Source organism: Metopolophium dirhodum, chromosome 6 (genome assembly GCF_019925205.1).
Source record: "Metopolophium dirhodum isolate CAU chromosome 6, ASM1992520v1, whole genome shotgun sequence".
Lineage (NCBI taxonomy): Eukaryota > Metazoa > Arthropoda > Insecta > Hemiptera > Aphididae > Metopolophium > Metopolophium dirhodum.
This window is the reverse complement of record NC_083565.1, coordinates 16,986,794-17,003,871: the sequence shown is the minus strand read 5'-3', so window position 1 is coordinate 17,003,871 and position 17,078 is coordinate 16,986,794. Positions and strand designations below refer to the sequence as shown.

Below are 17,078 nucleotides of genomic sequence, written 5' to 3'. Positions count from 1 at the left end.
AATAAAAGTTTCCAAATAGGCGCTAATCTGAAAGAGCCTCTGCCGCTTCAATCTTTTTTCCAATAACTATCAAAACAGTAAATAGCAATACAAATTATAATAAACTGGTTTTAATGAAATATTTTTTAAAATTTAAATCAATAATACTTTTTTGTGATTTGTAAAATAAATACAATTTTGTTAAATATAGCAGTCTTTATAAAATTCCAAAATTGTTACGGTATATATTTTGTTCATATAGTTAAAAACACTATACTCTGTAGAAGATCACCTATTTACTGGGTTAAGTTCATTGTCTAGTTTTGGTTTGTACTTCAATAATTTGGCATATTCATGCAGCACCGTTTCCCAATACCATGTTATATCTTTCATTCTTAAATGGGTTCTGATAAATCTATAACCTCGTTCTGAAATTTCTTTGGCTAAATCGTCATGCTCTTTGAAAAATGTTAAAATATTTCTGAAATAAAGAGATAGAATAAATTATTATTAATTGTAATTATATATTTATACGCTAAATTACTTAATATCTTTTTCGGATGCATTTGGATTTATTGGGACATAATGATACCAAGGTTTCATAAACTGATAGAAAAACTCCTTCCACTCTTCTCCAACATGAAAAACAAGACTTTTACATAAAAAAAGATGTTTGAAACGAAAACTAGCTGCCACACCTCGGAAATTAAACAAGTATTTATATTGACAATGGTCTTCTAATGATATTTCATCTGCTGGTGGAGCAAAAAGTGTATCCTATAAATATTAAATGTTATTAAGTACAATATATGATCAAATCATTATTATTATTGGGGTATTAGATAGATACTGTTTTACTGTGTGTACCTTATCAGATTTCCAGGCTTGATTTTTTGTATATGCTGCATCTACTAGTTCTGGTTCATTTCTCGATAAAAGTATGAGCGAATCGCGTTGTTCACTAGTTCTAGAACCTCGAAAAAACCCTTTCGAAATTTTATGTTTCCATGGCCATTGTTCTGATTGTTTCAATATAGATTTTCTCAGAGAATCCCATCGACCAAGTCCTGATGGATGCAGTTTAATTGCTGGCCCTCCACTCCAAAAAGACCAAGCAGGATACATTATATCAGCATAATCATCTGTCTAGGAAACATAATATTAATCAATTTATTAAATTAATTGACCGAGTAATTATAAGACCTATAACAATTAAATAATAAAAAAATTAGTTCTCTCACCTTGCTAAAAGAAAAAACCGGTTTAGGATCACCATAATGTTTTATTATTTGAGGCCAATCTCGTGTATTTAATATGAACTCTACGTCTGGAGTATTTAATTGAATTTTACTTAAAAAATGTTCAATACCTTCACAACGGGCTGGAAACATGCACTTTGTTTCTCTGTATAAGTCATGATTAAAAATCATATAACGAGTTCCTCTAGAAATAAAAATAATAATAATCACTGAGTATAAAAATTATAAATTTAATTGACAGTTGTACATTACTTGTCTGCTGCTGCAGTTATCATTTCATGAGTAATACCATCTTTAAATGGCTCTAGATCTTTCAAGATGTTTGGGAAAAAACATGTTCCATTCTTTGATTCACAAGGAGTGTATTCTTTTTTAGCTTTGTTAATTTTGCTAATAATTTGGTTGGATACTGAATAAATGTACAAAAACCGTAATTTAATAATAAATGAATGGTTATTTAAAAAGAAACCAACCTATATTTTTAAACAAATATAAATAAAACTATTAAAAACAAATTAATACTCACATTTGTCATACATTGTTTCGGAATGGCCATGATTATGTTGACATACAATAACATTCAATAAATGAAATAAAACAATGTACACAGTGTACATAATTTAAATAATATATATTCATTTAAATAGAAACGAGAAATTATATGAATTATTTTATTTTTCATTCACGGTGTATCCATTTATGGATAATTTTTCAAGTACTATTTTTAAAAAGTATTGTATTACTAAGGTCATTAAACCATTTAAGATGCGTTAAAAACTATTATAAATTATAAATTACATTTTTTATTGGATGATAAATTACTAATAGATTTAAATTATTAAATTAAATTTTATCTCGTTAACAAAACAAATATTTATTATTTGTAACTAGAGTTAAAAATAAAAACTTTCAAAAACCATTAAAAAACAAAACTAAAAATTCCAAAAAAAAAAATATCGTTATTATCAAATGGTTATCAGTTGGAAATAATATTTAAGGTTATGTTTACACTTTGTATAGTTGAACTATGGTTCAAATGGTTCTATCACCGTACTATAGTATGGTTAAACTAAAATTGTCTGTTGACTCCTATCCCGAACTCCAGAGTCCTTACCACGACCGTACTCCGTAGTCCAACTCCGACTGTATGTACTGATGGTGTACTTATCATGACAAAATAATTCACCGTCATGCGTACTACATTTATGTCCTACTCGTATTTTACTACTGTTTAGTGTTTAATGTTTATATTTTTGCAAAACAAGACTAAAAAAGTCGATAAGCATTGAGCATTTCAATTTTATTTATTCAATAAGTTTCGAAAAAAATTAGTTAATATTTTTATTTTTAAATCAATTAAGAGTTTTTGAATTACCTACGTTTAAAAAGTTTTATTCGCTATGGGTGTACCCAAGTTTTTCCGTTATATGAGTGAGCGCTATCCTTGCCTCAGTGAGCTTGTTAAAGACTATCAGGTATTAATATCTTAAAACTAATTATAAACTACTTCTACCTATTGACTTTTTGATATGTTACAGATCCCAGAGTTTGATAATCTGTACTTAGATATGAATGGTATTATTCACAATTGTTCGCATCCAAATGACGATGATCCACATTTTCGCATAACAGAAGAGACTATCGTTAAAAATATTTTCCACTATTTGGAGGTTCAATAATAATAATTAATATACCTAGTCATGTCATAATATCTCTACTATAGTTTATTGTTTTTTTTTGTTTGTTTTTAGGTATTATTCCAAATGATTCAACCACAAAAATTGTTCTTCATGGCTATTGATGGAGTTGCTCCTAGAGCAAAAATGAATCAACAACGTGGCCGACGTTTTCGATCAGCCCATACAGCAGCAGAACAAACAAAAGAAGCGATTTCTCGAGGTGAAACGTTACCTTCAGAGGAACGCTTCGATTCTAATTGTATTACACCAGGTACCCCATTTATGGTACGCTTGCAAAGTGAGCTTGAATATTTTGTTGCCGATAAAATGTCCAACGATCCATTATGGACTAAGGTTCAGGTTATATTATCTGGACATCAGGTACCTGGTGAAGGTGAACATAAAATTATGGATTACATTAGATATATGAAGTCTCGCCCTGGATATAATCCTCATACAAGACATTGTCTCTATGGTTTGGATGCAGATTTAATCATGTTGGGACTGTGTACACATGAACCGTACTTTTCATTGCTCAGGGAAGAGGTAATTCTTTAAATTTAAAAATAAATAGTTATAAAATACAAACATTTTAGTTATAATTAGGGCAGTGAAGTTATTGCATTAAAAAACTCACTAAATTGGTTGCATTATTGCATTAAAAAATATTAAAAATTGCACTTATAAATTTAAAAATTAAATATGAATATTGCTCACATTATTTGCATTACACAACAAATGATTTTTTTAAGTTTTCTTAGCGAGCTTAATGCGATAATTGCTCTATAGAAATATTAATAAAATAATAAGTATTACAACTAGTATAGAAATTTGTTCACTGCTACCTTTACTTGCTTTTATTATATATATTAAGTTATATAATCTTAAATGTAAATGAAAATTATGAAAAATAGTTAAAATTGCAGTAAAATTTAAAAAGTCGCTAAAGTTGCATTTATTGCAATATAATTTTTTTTTGTTTAAATTAAGAGTTAAGCAAAACATATTTTAATCTCACTCAGCAATAAATATAAGCATTTACATGAAACATGCAAATGCAACAACTTCACTGCCCTAGTTATAAATATTATGTAATATGTACTAATATATACCATATTCATTGTACTGTGTAATAGGTCAAATTTGGACGTAAAACTAAAAAAGAAACATCTGTGGATGAAACACAATTTTATCTTTTGCATTTATCATTAATGAGAGATTATCTTGGATTAGAATTTCAAGAACTCAAAGAGACTTTACCTTTTGAATATGATTTGGAGTCTATTATCGATGATTGGGTAAATTTTGTATATTATGTTGTATATTGATTTATAGGCCTATTATATTATATTATGGTGGTAACCACTTTAACTTTCCATCAAAATATTCCTAACAATATTAAATTGATAACAAGTATTCATTGTACTATAAATTGAATAACATATAACTAAATCTTTATTAAACACCAATCATTTTTTCTCATTTTCTCATCTATTCACCAAGCATGCTGCCCCATATTTATCCTTTAATAATAAATTTATTTAAAGTGCGCTTTAAGTCCAAAATCGTTAAGATTTAATTTATAAGATATTGTAAACTCATTATATTTAAATCAGAATCATCCTTTTATAATGTAAATTATTAAGCACAAAATTCTTTTGTACATTTTAATGTATCTATATAAATTTAAATTTAAGGAAGTAGTTTTTGAGTTATTACACTTTGTGTTCTAAGAATATGTCTATGCTATTAGGTTTTTAAAGATATGGGGGCTAAGTTGATTTTAAAATGGTAGTTATTAATATTAAAATAATTTTAATTATTAACGTTTCATAATTTGTTTTGAGTTTGTTAGTATTAAATATATTAATACGTATCAGACTAAATTTGACATTATATTTAATATCCTAAGTAAAACCATCATAAAGAATTATTATCCTTTGAACATAAGTTTAATGACATATATATCAGTATATCACTATTTGAATTTCAGTTTTATGTATACTGAGAAATGTTAAAAATACAATTAATATTAAAAAAAGGTTGTTCCGATTTTAAAATAAATAAGCTAAATAAATGTTAGCATCTAATTTTGACTACTGTTATTTTAAGGTGTTGATGGGTTTTCTAGTTGGTAATGATTTTATTCCACATCTACCTGATCTTCATATTTCCAAAGGAGCCTTGCCAATATTATACAGAGTTTATATGGATATTCTACCTAAAGTAGAAGGTAATTTTGTATTATAAAATATTATTTTATTTATGTTAAAGTTGACAGATTTATAACCTTATTAATAGGTTGTACTTATATTCAACAATTAATTATTTATACATATTTTATTCAATATGTCAGCATTTTTTTTATTTTGTGTTAAGAATTATTATTTATTATTTTAAGTAAAATTGATATTGGTTTTTTGTATTAAGTAAAGAATCATTATACCACTCTAACTTGTACAAACAAAAGATTTTAAATTGTTAATAATATTTTAGAATATTTATTAATTCTAATTGTTAGAAAAGAAGGAAAGGGTGATGAGTACCAATTAAGAGATGAATAGTTAGAATAAAAAATGTCACAAAAGTAGCTGGTGCATATAATGGAGAAGAGGAACAGAACCCTGTGGTAGTATAGAACAAGGGTTGACAACCCTGTATACTTGGGAAAGAAAAGGCAAAGGCAAATTAAGTTAAATTATAATTTTAATTGTTTTGCTAATGGCTACCAATATTTTTAATTTAGTCTTAGTACTTTTTTGAAAGAAAGTCTAATCTGGCTTCCTCTGTCTTTCTTAGTGCCCATGTTTCTGATCCGAATAGGATGATAGGACTTATTAATGTCATATACATTTTAAATTTTAGGTTTATAGATATCAATCTGGATTTTAGAAGAGTACCAGCTCCCTAATAACATTTGTTTGACAGTTGTATTATTCTTGCTATCTCTGCTTTTAACTCATTTCTTGAGTTAAAAGAACACCTAAGTACTTAAATTGTGGTACCTGTAGAATATATGTCCTTCTACTTCTATTCTCTCTCCATGTTGATAGATACATCTTAACCTTTCTGGTCAGTTTCGTGTGTTCTGTTTTTTTGTCATTTATTATGAGACCGACTTTACTTGCAGCATCCATTAGTTTCTTACAATGTTTCTTCATTATCTCCATATTGTCTTCTAAGATAGTAATATTGTCTGTATATAACAGCAATTATATCTTTGATTGACCTAACCTGGCCTTTGAGTTCTGATATATTCATTTATCCAACTACTTTTTTCAGTACTAGATTAAAAGAGTTTGAGAGAGTGTGTCACCTTGTATCAGGCCAATAGTTACTTTAAACAATTGAGATGTAAAACTTGCTTTTTTTATTTTTATCTCTGAATTGTCCATGTTGGCTTTAATGAGATTGATTAGTTTCTTTGGGAAATTGAACTCATTCAATATATTTAATAGGCTTGGTCTATGTATTGAATCGTATGCCTTTTTAAACAATGTATGGTGCTATATACCACCTTATTGTACTTTAAAATTTTTTGGCTATACTGTTTTATAAATAAAGATTTGGTCCGTAATTGATTTGTCTATCTGAATTCCTCCTTGGTATAGCTTTAGGTATAGCGCTTCAAATAAATTTTTGGTACCAGTTTAGATCTCCTCATGGTAGGTTAGGTCACCGTACATACGTTTGGCACAGACTATAATCTCATGGACTGAAAACTTTCAATTAAATATGTTAAAAACTGTTAAATATTCAAATAAACTTATAGCAAAAAGTTTAATTTAGAACAATAATTAACTGAAATTACTTATAAATATTCAAACTGAACCAAATGCCTAATAATTTGGGATTAATAATATGAAATATAAATAGTTTGGTGCAGTTCGCGTTAGAATAAAAATGTTTGTTAAGTTTAAAAGAATTTAGCATTTATGACATACCTATTTTAAATGCTTATAAAATATAAATCTTGACAATTTTTTCAATATTTTAGATTTTGAACACAGCAATGAATGCATTCATTTAATATAATAAATATATAAAATAATTCACTGTATGTCATATTATTTATTATAGACATATTTTTCATGGCTGTATGCATAGTCAATTTATGTGTCACATAAAACAGTTTAACATGTCTTATGTGACAAATTTAATATGCATACGGGCATAAGAATTAATATATTTTTATTATTGAAAATATATTTTAGAATATTTTAGAACCGAAAGTATAAGTAAAATTTTCCAGGTTATTTGAATGAACAAGGAACATTAAACCTAAAACGGTTTCAAAAATTTATGGAAACTTTGGCCAATTTTGATTATGATCAATTCCGAGATACTTTTGCTGATATAAAATTTTTAGAAGGGAAACGTACTGCAAATACTACAACTTCTAATAAAGTTAGTTTATTTTATACTAATAATCAAATTTATGAAATTAATAATATCTTGTATAGTTTAAATAATTAAAAAACATTATTTTTAGGTTAATAATGATCCTGCATACAAAGATGAATTAGCTGCATTAATTAAAGATACAGATAGAATCGTAAGCATTTTCACTCCTTAGTTTTATTTATAGTTATATTATTACATTTTTAATCAAATATGATGTTAGCTATTAAGTGACGATGATGATGAAGATGAGTATGAAGAAACTGAAGATGAATCCATAATGGCTGAATTTAATTTGCATAAAGAAAATTATTATAAAAACAAACTTGATTACAATGTTATTACAGAGTAAGATTCATTTAATTTTTATTTAGGAGGACTCTACCTATGCATTTGTTGTCTCCGTCTTACACGCATACAACCTGGCAAATTTTCAAGGCAATTTTCTAGTTTCAATAGTGTGCTGTTAGTTTTGATATTTGAGTGAATTTACCTATTATAAAACTTTTAGGTATTAAAATGTCTTCCTTGAAAATTAAAATATTGAATAAAATCCGACGCTAAAGCACAGATAATGTTCTTTAAAAGTTTAATAATAGGTCAACTCACTCTATTATCAAAACTAACAACTCTATTGAAATTAATAAACGGAAATTTGGTATGTCGTGTGTTTGTAAGACGGAGACAACAAATGCATGCCTACCCATGCTACCATCCTCTTAAATGTATACAGAAGTTAATATTATTTATTTATTTAAGTGATGTAATGCGTTCACAAGCTGAAGGATATATCAGGGCGTTGCAATGGAATCTAAATTATTATTATAATGGTTGTTGCTCGTGGGCTTGGTACTATCCACATCATTATGCCCCATATATATCTGACATTAAGGGTTTTGAAAATCTTAAAATAGACTTTGACTTGGGTCAACCATTTTTACCATTTGAACAGCTGTTGGCAGTGTTGCCATCACTTAGCAAAGAATTATTACCTAAACCTTTTCAAGATTTAATGACCGAAGAAGCTAGTCCAATAAGATTATATTATCCTGAAAAATTTGAAACTGATCTTAATGGCAAACAACATGAATGGGAAGCTGTTGTATTAATCCCTTTTATTGATGAAGTAAACATAATTTATTTTAATATATACCAATTATGAGTTATGTTAATAATTTATTAAAAATTAATTTTTCTTTATTTAGAAAACTTTAATTAAGTCTATGAAGATGGTCGAGCATAAATTAACAGCAGATGAGAAAAATAGAAATACTCATGGTCCGATGCATCTTTTTATATACACAAAGAAAAGTCTTGGTATGTGAATGATATACTAGGTGTAACAAGAAGGCCTGATGAATGAAATAATTTAATTCTAATCAATTTTAATAAAAAAAAATTTTTTATAATATACATGCACTACATGCATACTATAACATTTTTTATTTTTATTTTTAATACTGAAAATAAAAAAATAAATAAATCTGATAAAAATTTGTTTTGAACAATTAAAAATAGCCGATTAGTAAATCTGTTTTTTAGACAAATTTTGATTGAAAAAACATTTATTTAAGTCATGTAGTTAGTTTTTTTAAAAATTTATTTTATTTTTGTTAAAGAAATTTTTCTTAAAACTAGAATTACAAATTGGCAATTTTGAAATTTAATTTAGATTTAAAATTTTTAATGGTATTATAAATAAAAATAAAAATTTATTTAACATTTACGTGTACTCACACATCAATAAATAACATGTAAAAAAATAATTGATTTTATATTTATATCAAATGTTATTTAATTTGTCAGGACTTCCTGTTACAGCATGTATATTTATTGAATCAAATTTAATATACATATTCTTTTCATGTTAAATGTATTATTGTTTAATGTTTAGGTACAGGTTCAATTTCAAAATATTTTCCATCAATTGAAGATAATCATGCCGAGAAAATAGCTATACACCGTGAAGATATTTTTGTTGACATAGGTGATCTAGTTAAAGGTTTATGTCCAGGCTTACAAATGGATGTTTATCATGTTGGATTTCCATCACTTCATCTTATTCCAAATACTGTAAATTAAAATAAATATTCAAATTCAATACAATTGTAGCTAATATAACTTATTTTTAAAAAAATAGGCACAATTACAAAGACGTAATGTAAAAGTTTTTCAATCACCTAGTTTGGGTGAAAATATGATTATAAAAATTAATAATAAAGATGAAAATGATATTGAAAGTATACAACACATTGCTAAGGAATTGCTTGGAAATACACTCTATGTCAATTGGCCTCATCTTGAAGAAATTAAGTGAGTTTTATTTTTTAAATTATGAATATTGTAAAAACTAATAAGTTTTAAACTTTATTAGGGTTACAGCTGTTTCAAATACAACCGTAAAATTATCATTTAATGAGGATGAACAATTGATAATACGAGAGATGAGTGAAACAGATGTACAAGAGTTTAATCTGCTTGCCCAAGGAATCGCTAAGATGTTAGTAGTTAATACTTATATTAATTTAATTGTGTTTTGAATTGTTTGATTTTTATTCTTAAACCGAACCAAATACCTTATAGTTTGGTTATATAAATCAAAATTTATTAAGCAGAGTTCTAACACAGTTTGATAAAGATTGATAAAAAACTATATTTATTATTTATTAGATAATTAATTATTAGGTCTTAGAATATTGTAAAGTTTATTATGAAATTTATTTGAATCATGTTTTATTTTTTCTATAATTTAACATTGGATTCAACATTTGAAATTAAAAAAAAATGTTCAGTTTTAATTAAAAAAAATTAAAAAAATATCCTATTGTTCAGCTTGAATCTCAATAATCAGGATTCATGACATTATTAGTGTCAATAAATAAAATAAAATAAAAATTGTTTATATTAATTTATGAAACAGGTTTATTACAACACGTGGTATTGAGATTGGTAAGACTCATGTATTATTGCGTGGTCAAACCTTAAAAGGAACCAAATTTGTGCCAAGACAAGATGGAAGTGGAGTTGATCTTACAAAAGTTGTATGTATTTTATTATTAAAAAGTCTATCTGAAGTATTATACGTTTTAAATGTTTAAACAGTGGAATGAAATCCCAACAACAATTGCCTATCAAACATCTGTGCCTGGCTTGGAAGTAATTGATCCTAGTTTGAAAGAAAGTTATTTTTCTCTGGAAGAATATTTTCCTATTGGAAGTAAAGTGTTTGTGCTTGATGCTCCATTTTATGGTTGCCAAGCAGACGTACTTGGTGGTTTTATATCTTCAAGGGTTAAGATTAATATATTACTTGAACCAGAACCCTATATTTATGATTTGAAAGAACGCCTCGAATCTGTTTCTACAGAACTTTTTTATGGTAAATTAGAAAGAACCTTTTATTTTGAGACATTAAAAAAAATATATATATTTTATCTTTAGCTAATACTGCAGCATCTAAACTCTCAATCAATTCACATTTACTTGCTAAAATTACTGGAACAATATTTTTAGCAATTGAGACTTATGAAGATAGGAATGAAAAAAAAATGAATATTGGAATGAACCTTAAATCAAATAAACGGAATGAAGAAGTATTAATTTTAATTACTAATATATATTTTGTAAATGGTTTATTTATTTAAATATTTATTTTATAGGTTGTGGGATTTACAAAAAAATTTGATAATGTTTGGATGTATTCACAAAAAACAATAGATTTGTTAGGTGAGTATATTCAAAGATTTCCAGAGTTAATAAATGTTTTATTAAGTACAGAAAGTTCCAAGGATACTTTTAGCTCTGAAGATATGTTCCCAAATCCAAGTACAAGGTTTGTTTTTTTTTTTAAGTCTTATTAACCTAATTTAATTTTATCAAAATTGTATAGATATAATTATTAATTTTTTACACAGAAAACAAAAATTAGATGATCTAAAAAAATGGCTCAGTGAAATTCGTTCATTAACTAAAGATAAACAGACTTGTGGATCAATGGAACCATCTAAAGTAGCTGCTGTAGAAAAATATATGGATGAATTTATCGCAGAAAACTTAAAACACAAAAAAACTGTGACATTAAGTGTGAAATCACAAAATCTTTTTAAAGTAAATTTATTTTAATAGGATTATGAAGCAATTTATTATTTTTAAATTTATCTTTTAGCCAATATCTAAGTTAGATAAATTAAAAGCTGACGAGGGAGCAGACACACGAGTATTAGACCGTGTAGTATGTATTCGATCTTCATATCAAGTTCCCCTTGGTTTTAAAGGCACAGTAGTCAGTGAGTATTTTGAGTTTTATCTTATAAATAGTGATATAATTTAATAAATTGTATTTTATTTAGGTATTTCTAAATCAAATATTGATACTGAAGTTGTATACAGTGTTATATTTGATAAGGAATTTCCAAATTCTGTATCATTTGGTGGTTCTACTAACCGTGGGTATCGATTGTGTAGAATGTCATTCATAAACTTGTCACACGCCATACGCAATGGGTTGTATAAACCTTTAGCTGTAAAAAAGACTGTAAATCAGACTCCTAATTCAGAGAAACAGGTTTGTTATTTCATTTGCATTGTTTATAGTATAAATGGATCAGTTACTATCATTCAGACTGTCTTACTATGTGCCATTTAACATAATATTTACTAACAATTTTATTTTTATTTTAAGAACACCCAACTGAGTATATGGGAACATTTGCAGGTTAGTTATACTTTTATATTTTTTGTAGTGCATTACATTGAAACCTAACCTCCTAAGCTTTTAAGAATAAGCACAACACATGCATATTATTTTGTCTCTGTTATTCGAACTTACAACATTAAATTTGTATTCAGAAAAACTTATTTTATGTTGTTAAGTTCAATATTAGATTGAATTAGCTATTTCATTATTTCATAACTTAAATTTAAGAACATTATCTATGTTTTTATGTCTGTTTTTTATAATAATTCAATTTTTAACTGAGTGTAAGATTAATACTCACTTAAAATTTAAACATCGTAAAAAACTGATGTAAAATTACATAATATTCATACTTTTAAGTTTTAAGTTTATAGTTTAACATTGGTCAATTCACTCTAATATTAAAGATAATGACACAACATTGATACGGCTGAATGTAAACTTGTATGTTGGATACAACATTTGCTGGAAGGACACTGTCTTAATACTATAATTCCATGTTCCAGTATATAATGGTGATCATGACATTATTTTAAGTGTACCTAAATATAATTTAATTTACCTATTCTCTAAAGTTTAAGTTACATAACTTTTTTTTTTATCCATTTTGATAATTGTTTTATCAATAATTTAATTTCATATGAATCAAATTAATTAATAACATTGTGGCAATCACGACAACATGTCCGTAAACAATTCAAATCTCCTTATGCTCGATCACATATTAAAATTAATTAGTTTACACTTCATCTAAATTACCAAATGATGACTATTAAAATTTTTGTAATAAGTATAATACTTTAATCCACACTACAATCAATACAATTAAAATATAAGATTTTTAATAAACAGAAAAATTAAGATTAAATTTATAAATTTCATATTGTATATATTGTAATATGTTCATTATTGACATATTGTTTGTTCACATGCCATTAATAACATAGACTATAATCTATCATTAAACATAGTAGAATGGAGTCAATTTTTAGTTATTACTCCCTAATGTTATTTCAACTGTGTAGTTGCTATTATTACTAGTAATAGGTTGAGTGCCACTGCCAGTATAAACTATGTATTATTTTATATATACATATTAACATTATTTTTCTTTAAAATTCTGAATATTAAATCATTTTATTTACTAAATAATGGTCACTTTTTTTCTGTCCCGATGATATCTGCTATGTAGAGGTTGATTGTTTATTTCTTATATTTGTACGCATGTATTTATTAATAATTACATTTTTAAAAATAGTCAAATAGTAATGGATCAGAAATCAAACTTAAATGTCGGGAAGAAAAAATCACATTAGCTCCAAAAGAATCATGGCGACGTCAACAAGTAAAGTTATATCAATTACTCTTTTTTTTCTTTTTTTTTTTAAATTTTTCAAAACTACTTAATTAATTCTAGAAATATGTTAAGCTAACAATAACATAATGTATAGTAAATGTAAGTATGTTGATTACTTGGTTTTTAACTTAGTATACTTTTTAGAAATTAATTCTAATATTGTCAAACTGTATGATTTTAATTGATAATACTTGACTAAATGGTCACATCCATTTAAATGATTTAAAATAGCTAAATTAAATTGTTCATTTATTTTGAACTTAATACTACCAGCATGTGATGTAGTCTTATATGTGTGAAAAATAGCAAATCTGAGTACATGGTTTTAAGTTTATTTATAGTTAATATTAGAACATATGTATATACTATCAAATTTGTAAAGGAGAATTAAAATTGTGTTGGAGGAAATAGTTTTATTTATGTTTATTTAAAATAAGATGTATGTATGTTAAATTTTAAATTATTCAAATAGCTATAACAAATTATAAAATAAAAATATGAAAAAAAAATTCTTCGCTCAAGCGTAGTTTATATTATTCTCTAGAAATTCTATAATATGTAAATTTTCTCTGATATTAACTATAGATAAACTTACTAAGTATACATAGATTTGTTATGTTACAAATGTGAAGACATGCAGATTTACCATTCTCTTGATTAAATAAATTATTCAATAATTTTATTTTTTTTTAGAAAAAGGAATCTCAAAGCCAAAGCAAGGTTAATAAAATTCTCCAAACGCCTACGGTAAGGTTTTTTCTATATACATACTTTATTTTAATGTTGAATAAAAAATATTAAAAAAATTAACATTTTTATTATATGTTCGATTATTATTCTTATTTATTTAAACAATTTAGGAAACACCTAATGGTAGACAGCATATTAATAACAATTCCATCAAAATACAGTTGAATGCTGAAGCATGTGTTAGTATTTAGTTTTAAAATATCTAATAATGATTTTAATACTATTTTATATATTTAATTAGGAATTTAAAACAATAGCATTGAAGAAAATGTTGAAAATCCAACCAGAAGATAATATTGTTCCAACACAAAATGAAGTAATAATAAAATGAATATTTTACACTTTTTTGCTAACTTTGTTCATTTTTAAAAAAATTTTTTTAGAATGAACCAGAATATTCTAATAAACCAGTAAATTACTTACCAGAAACTTCACTTCATGAATTAAAAACAGTTGAACTTCAATGTCCTAATTACAATACTAATGAACAAGTCAATGAAAATGTAATTCCGAAACTCAACAGCTCAATGGAAAGCATAGTTCAAGTAACTAATATATGTTACAACTTTGGAACAAAACTACTTTACCCTCGGAACTTTAAAAAAAAAAATAAAAATATTTATGATAAATAAGAATTTCTTGGAAACTAAGTTTTAATGTTATAGCCATTTGAAGTTTGTTATTACCCAACTTAACCTAACAGCTCATATAATCTGTTAGGGAACTTGCTTGTCTGGACAGTTTAAATTTAAAACATCCCTCGATCTATTATGTAAAACTGTAAGAACGACTATCTTAAATGAGTATACCATTAAAACTTAGTTTCTGAAAAATTCTGATTTAACCATGGATTTTAGCATACCAAAAATACATGTGTTTGCAGAAAAAAAATTTCAAAAAAAAGAATTGCATAGTAATTTTACTATATTATAACATATATTACATATATTTTACAGGAAAAGTCTTCTATGGTTGTAGCATTGGAAAAGTATTATATACAGAAAGGTTATAGTCTTCCTAAGTATAGTTTTATAAATCTAGTAGATGATAATGGTTTTAAAATGTATTGTGCAGAAGTGATTTTACCGAATGGTGTTACAATACGAGGAGAACCAAAACATTCATATATTGAGGTTTGTAGATTTTTTGTTATTAATAATTATAAAATATATTTTTCTATTATTTATAACAATTTATCTAGGCATCTGAAGAAGTTGCTTCTCGTGCATTGGTTATTGTTCAACAAATGGATGCTAACAAAAATAATGAACACTCAACACAGAATAAACCACCAAAATCAGATAGAAGAGCTGTGCCTCCTCAACAAGCACCATCAAATGTGTTTATGAATTGGATAACTTCTTTTCAGTCTCAACCTTCTTATCAGCCTCAACAATTACATCAGCAGCAACAACAACCGCAGCAGCAACAACCACAACCACCACAACAACATCAACAGCAGCAGCAGCAACCACAACAGCCATATTCACAAGTGCCCCAATATTTTGAGCATTCCACACAACACTTCCGAACACCATTTCAACAGTATCCACCTGGATTTTCTGTTCCTGCTCAACAGTCATTTCAGATACCATATCCACAACAAATCTATAGACAGCAAAATCATATTGGTTTCCCACTTCAACAGCAACAGTATGTTTCCTAATTTTAAAAATATGTATTCTTGAATATATCTTACCATATTTCTTAAAGGTTTCTCAACTATCAGCAAGAATTACAATATTCCAAAGCAGTACCAGTTTTCACAAGTTTGGTGAATCCATCACAATTACCACAACCACCTGTTCATTGGCAACCCACCAACAGAAATTGTAAATTAATTTGAAATATGTTTTTTAGTACATCCTTGTTTTTAATGATCTTATTTATTTTCAGTATTAAATAACGAATATGTAATGAATTCTATTCCAAACACCTACCATCAACCTCAACAAAATATGAACTATCAACAATACATGCCAACAACATCAAATGATAATATGCCAATGGTAATAATCAAAAAAATATATCCACTTTAGTACATTCAATGTAAATATAAAATAATTTTTAAGAATGAACAGTACATGTCAAGTAACAGAGTAATGATTCCAAGTCCTTCGAGTGCATTTACATCAGCAGCTAATGACCAGTCCACATCCAATCGTAAAGTAAAAGTAGCTGCAAATTTTAACTCTTCACAACAATAAATGCTCGTTTTTTACTTAATATGCTAAACTTATTTTCATATACATTCATAAATTGGAAAGTAATTTTAAATTTCAGTTTATTTGTAGGTAAAACATACTAATTGGGTATTTCAAAATTTAATTTAAAAAATTGGCCCAGCCTATTCCTACCCTGAAAAATTAGGTTGATATTAAGCATTTTAATTTGTGTATTTTGTATTGATTATTTATTTTAAGATTGTATTATTGGGTTAATCATTATTTTAAACTTGATGTGTAATTTTAAAAATTTTTTTTGTAATCTGAAAAATATGTAAAACAAGTTTTTATGTGTAAATATTAAAAATAAAAATTGTGAATTAAATCTCACATAAAACTAATTTAAAAATAATTTTCTTTAATATATTCTATATCAAATTTAAGCCAAATACTGTTAATAGTGTAAGCTTTGGCATTCAGTTAAATACTGAAATAAATAACTAATTTATGTTTCATTATACAAGAAAAAACCCTATTTTACTTTATAGTTTTAACACTACGTCTAAGGAATATGGTTAGTTGATGTAATTATTATTCTCTATTGATTATGATTGAATTATGAATCATTGATACATTTTTATATCATCTATGTTTTAGAATTTGATATAGTAAAATAAAGGTCAATATTTTTTTGCACTTTTAAAATATAAATGATAATTTACATACAATAAACATTAGGCTGTTGAAAGCGGGTCATTTTTCGTGCATTTAGATCAATAAGCGGAAAAATAA

General features: G+C 26.2%; 2 protein-coding genes across 3 annotated transcripts; one reads left to right on the top strand and one right to left on the bottom strand.

Annotated features, from left to right (window-relative positions):
* Positions 1 to 94: 94 nt before the first annotated feature.
* On the bottom strand, positions 95 to 2,192 carry LOC132947881 (O-glucosyltransferase rumi homolog). Its single transcript, XM_061018122.1, has 6 exons — positions 1,765 to 2,192; positions 1,491 to 1,647; positions 1,221 to 1,422; positions 847 to 1,125; positions 524 to 756; positions 95 to 460 (listed from the first exon to the last, which is right to left on the bottom strand). Exons 1-6 carry the CDS (start codon positions 1,853 to 1,855, stop codon positions 268 to 270), a joined length of 1,155 nt encoding a protein of 384 aa, XP_060874105.1. The 5' UTR covers positions 1,856 to 2,192; the 3' UTR covers positions 95 to 267.
* Positions 2,193 to 2,350: 158 nt separating this feature from the next.
* On the top strand, positions 2,351 to 16,698 carry LOC132947877 (5'-3' exoribonuclease 1). Of its 2 annotated transcripts, XM_061018110.1 has the most exons (31): positions 2,351 to 2,713; positions 2,777 to 2,908; positions 2,990 to 3,463; positions 4,054 to 4,215; positions 5,030 to 5,150; positions 7,170 to 7,324; positions 7,410 to 7,472; positions 7,542 to 7,666; positions 8,078 to 8,444; positions 8,524 to 8,635; positions 9,213 to 9,391; positions 9,459 to 9,631; positions 9,693 to 9,818; positions 10,239 to 10,359; positions 10,421 to 10,697; positions 10,760 to 10,911; positions 10,978 to 11,150; positions 11,233 to 11,425; positions 11,484 to 11,604; positions 11,668 to 11,882; positions 12,000 to 12,032; positions 13,273 to 13,359; positions 14,065 to 14,118; positions 14,232 to 14,300; positions 14,363 to 14,437; positions 14,505 to 14,666; positions 15,078 to 15,254; positions 15,323 to 15,774; positions 15,835 to 15,953; positions 16,018 to 16,130; positions 16,194 to 16,698. In XM_061018110.1, the coding sequence occupies exons 1-31, from the start codon at positions 2,639 to 2,641 to the stop codon at positions 16,326 to 16,328; spliced, it is 4,992 nt and encodes a 1,663-aa protein (XP_060874093.1). In that variant the 5' UTR covers positions 2,351 to 2,638; the 3' UTR covers positions 16,329 to 16,698. The 2 variants fall into 2 exon arrangements, with proteins under 2 accessions (XP_060874093.1, XP_060874095.1); XM_061018112.1 differs by lacking the exon at positions 14,232 to 14,300.
* The last annotated feature ends 380 nt before the right edge of the window (positions 16,699 to 17,078 follow it).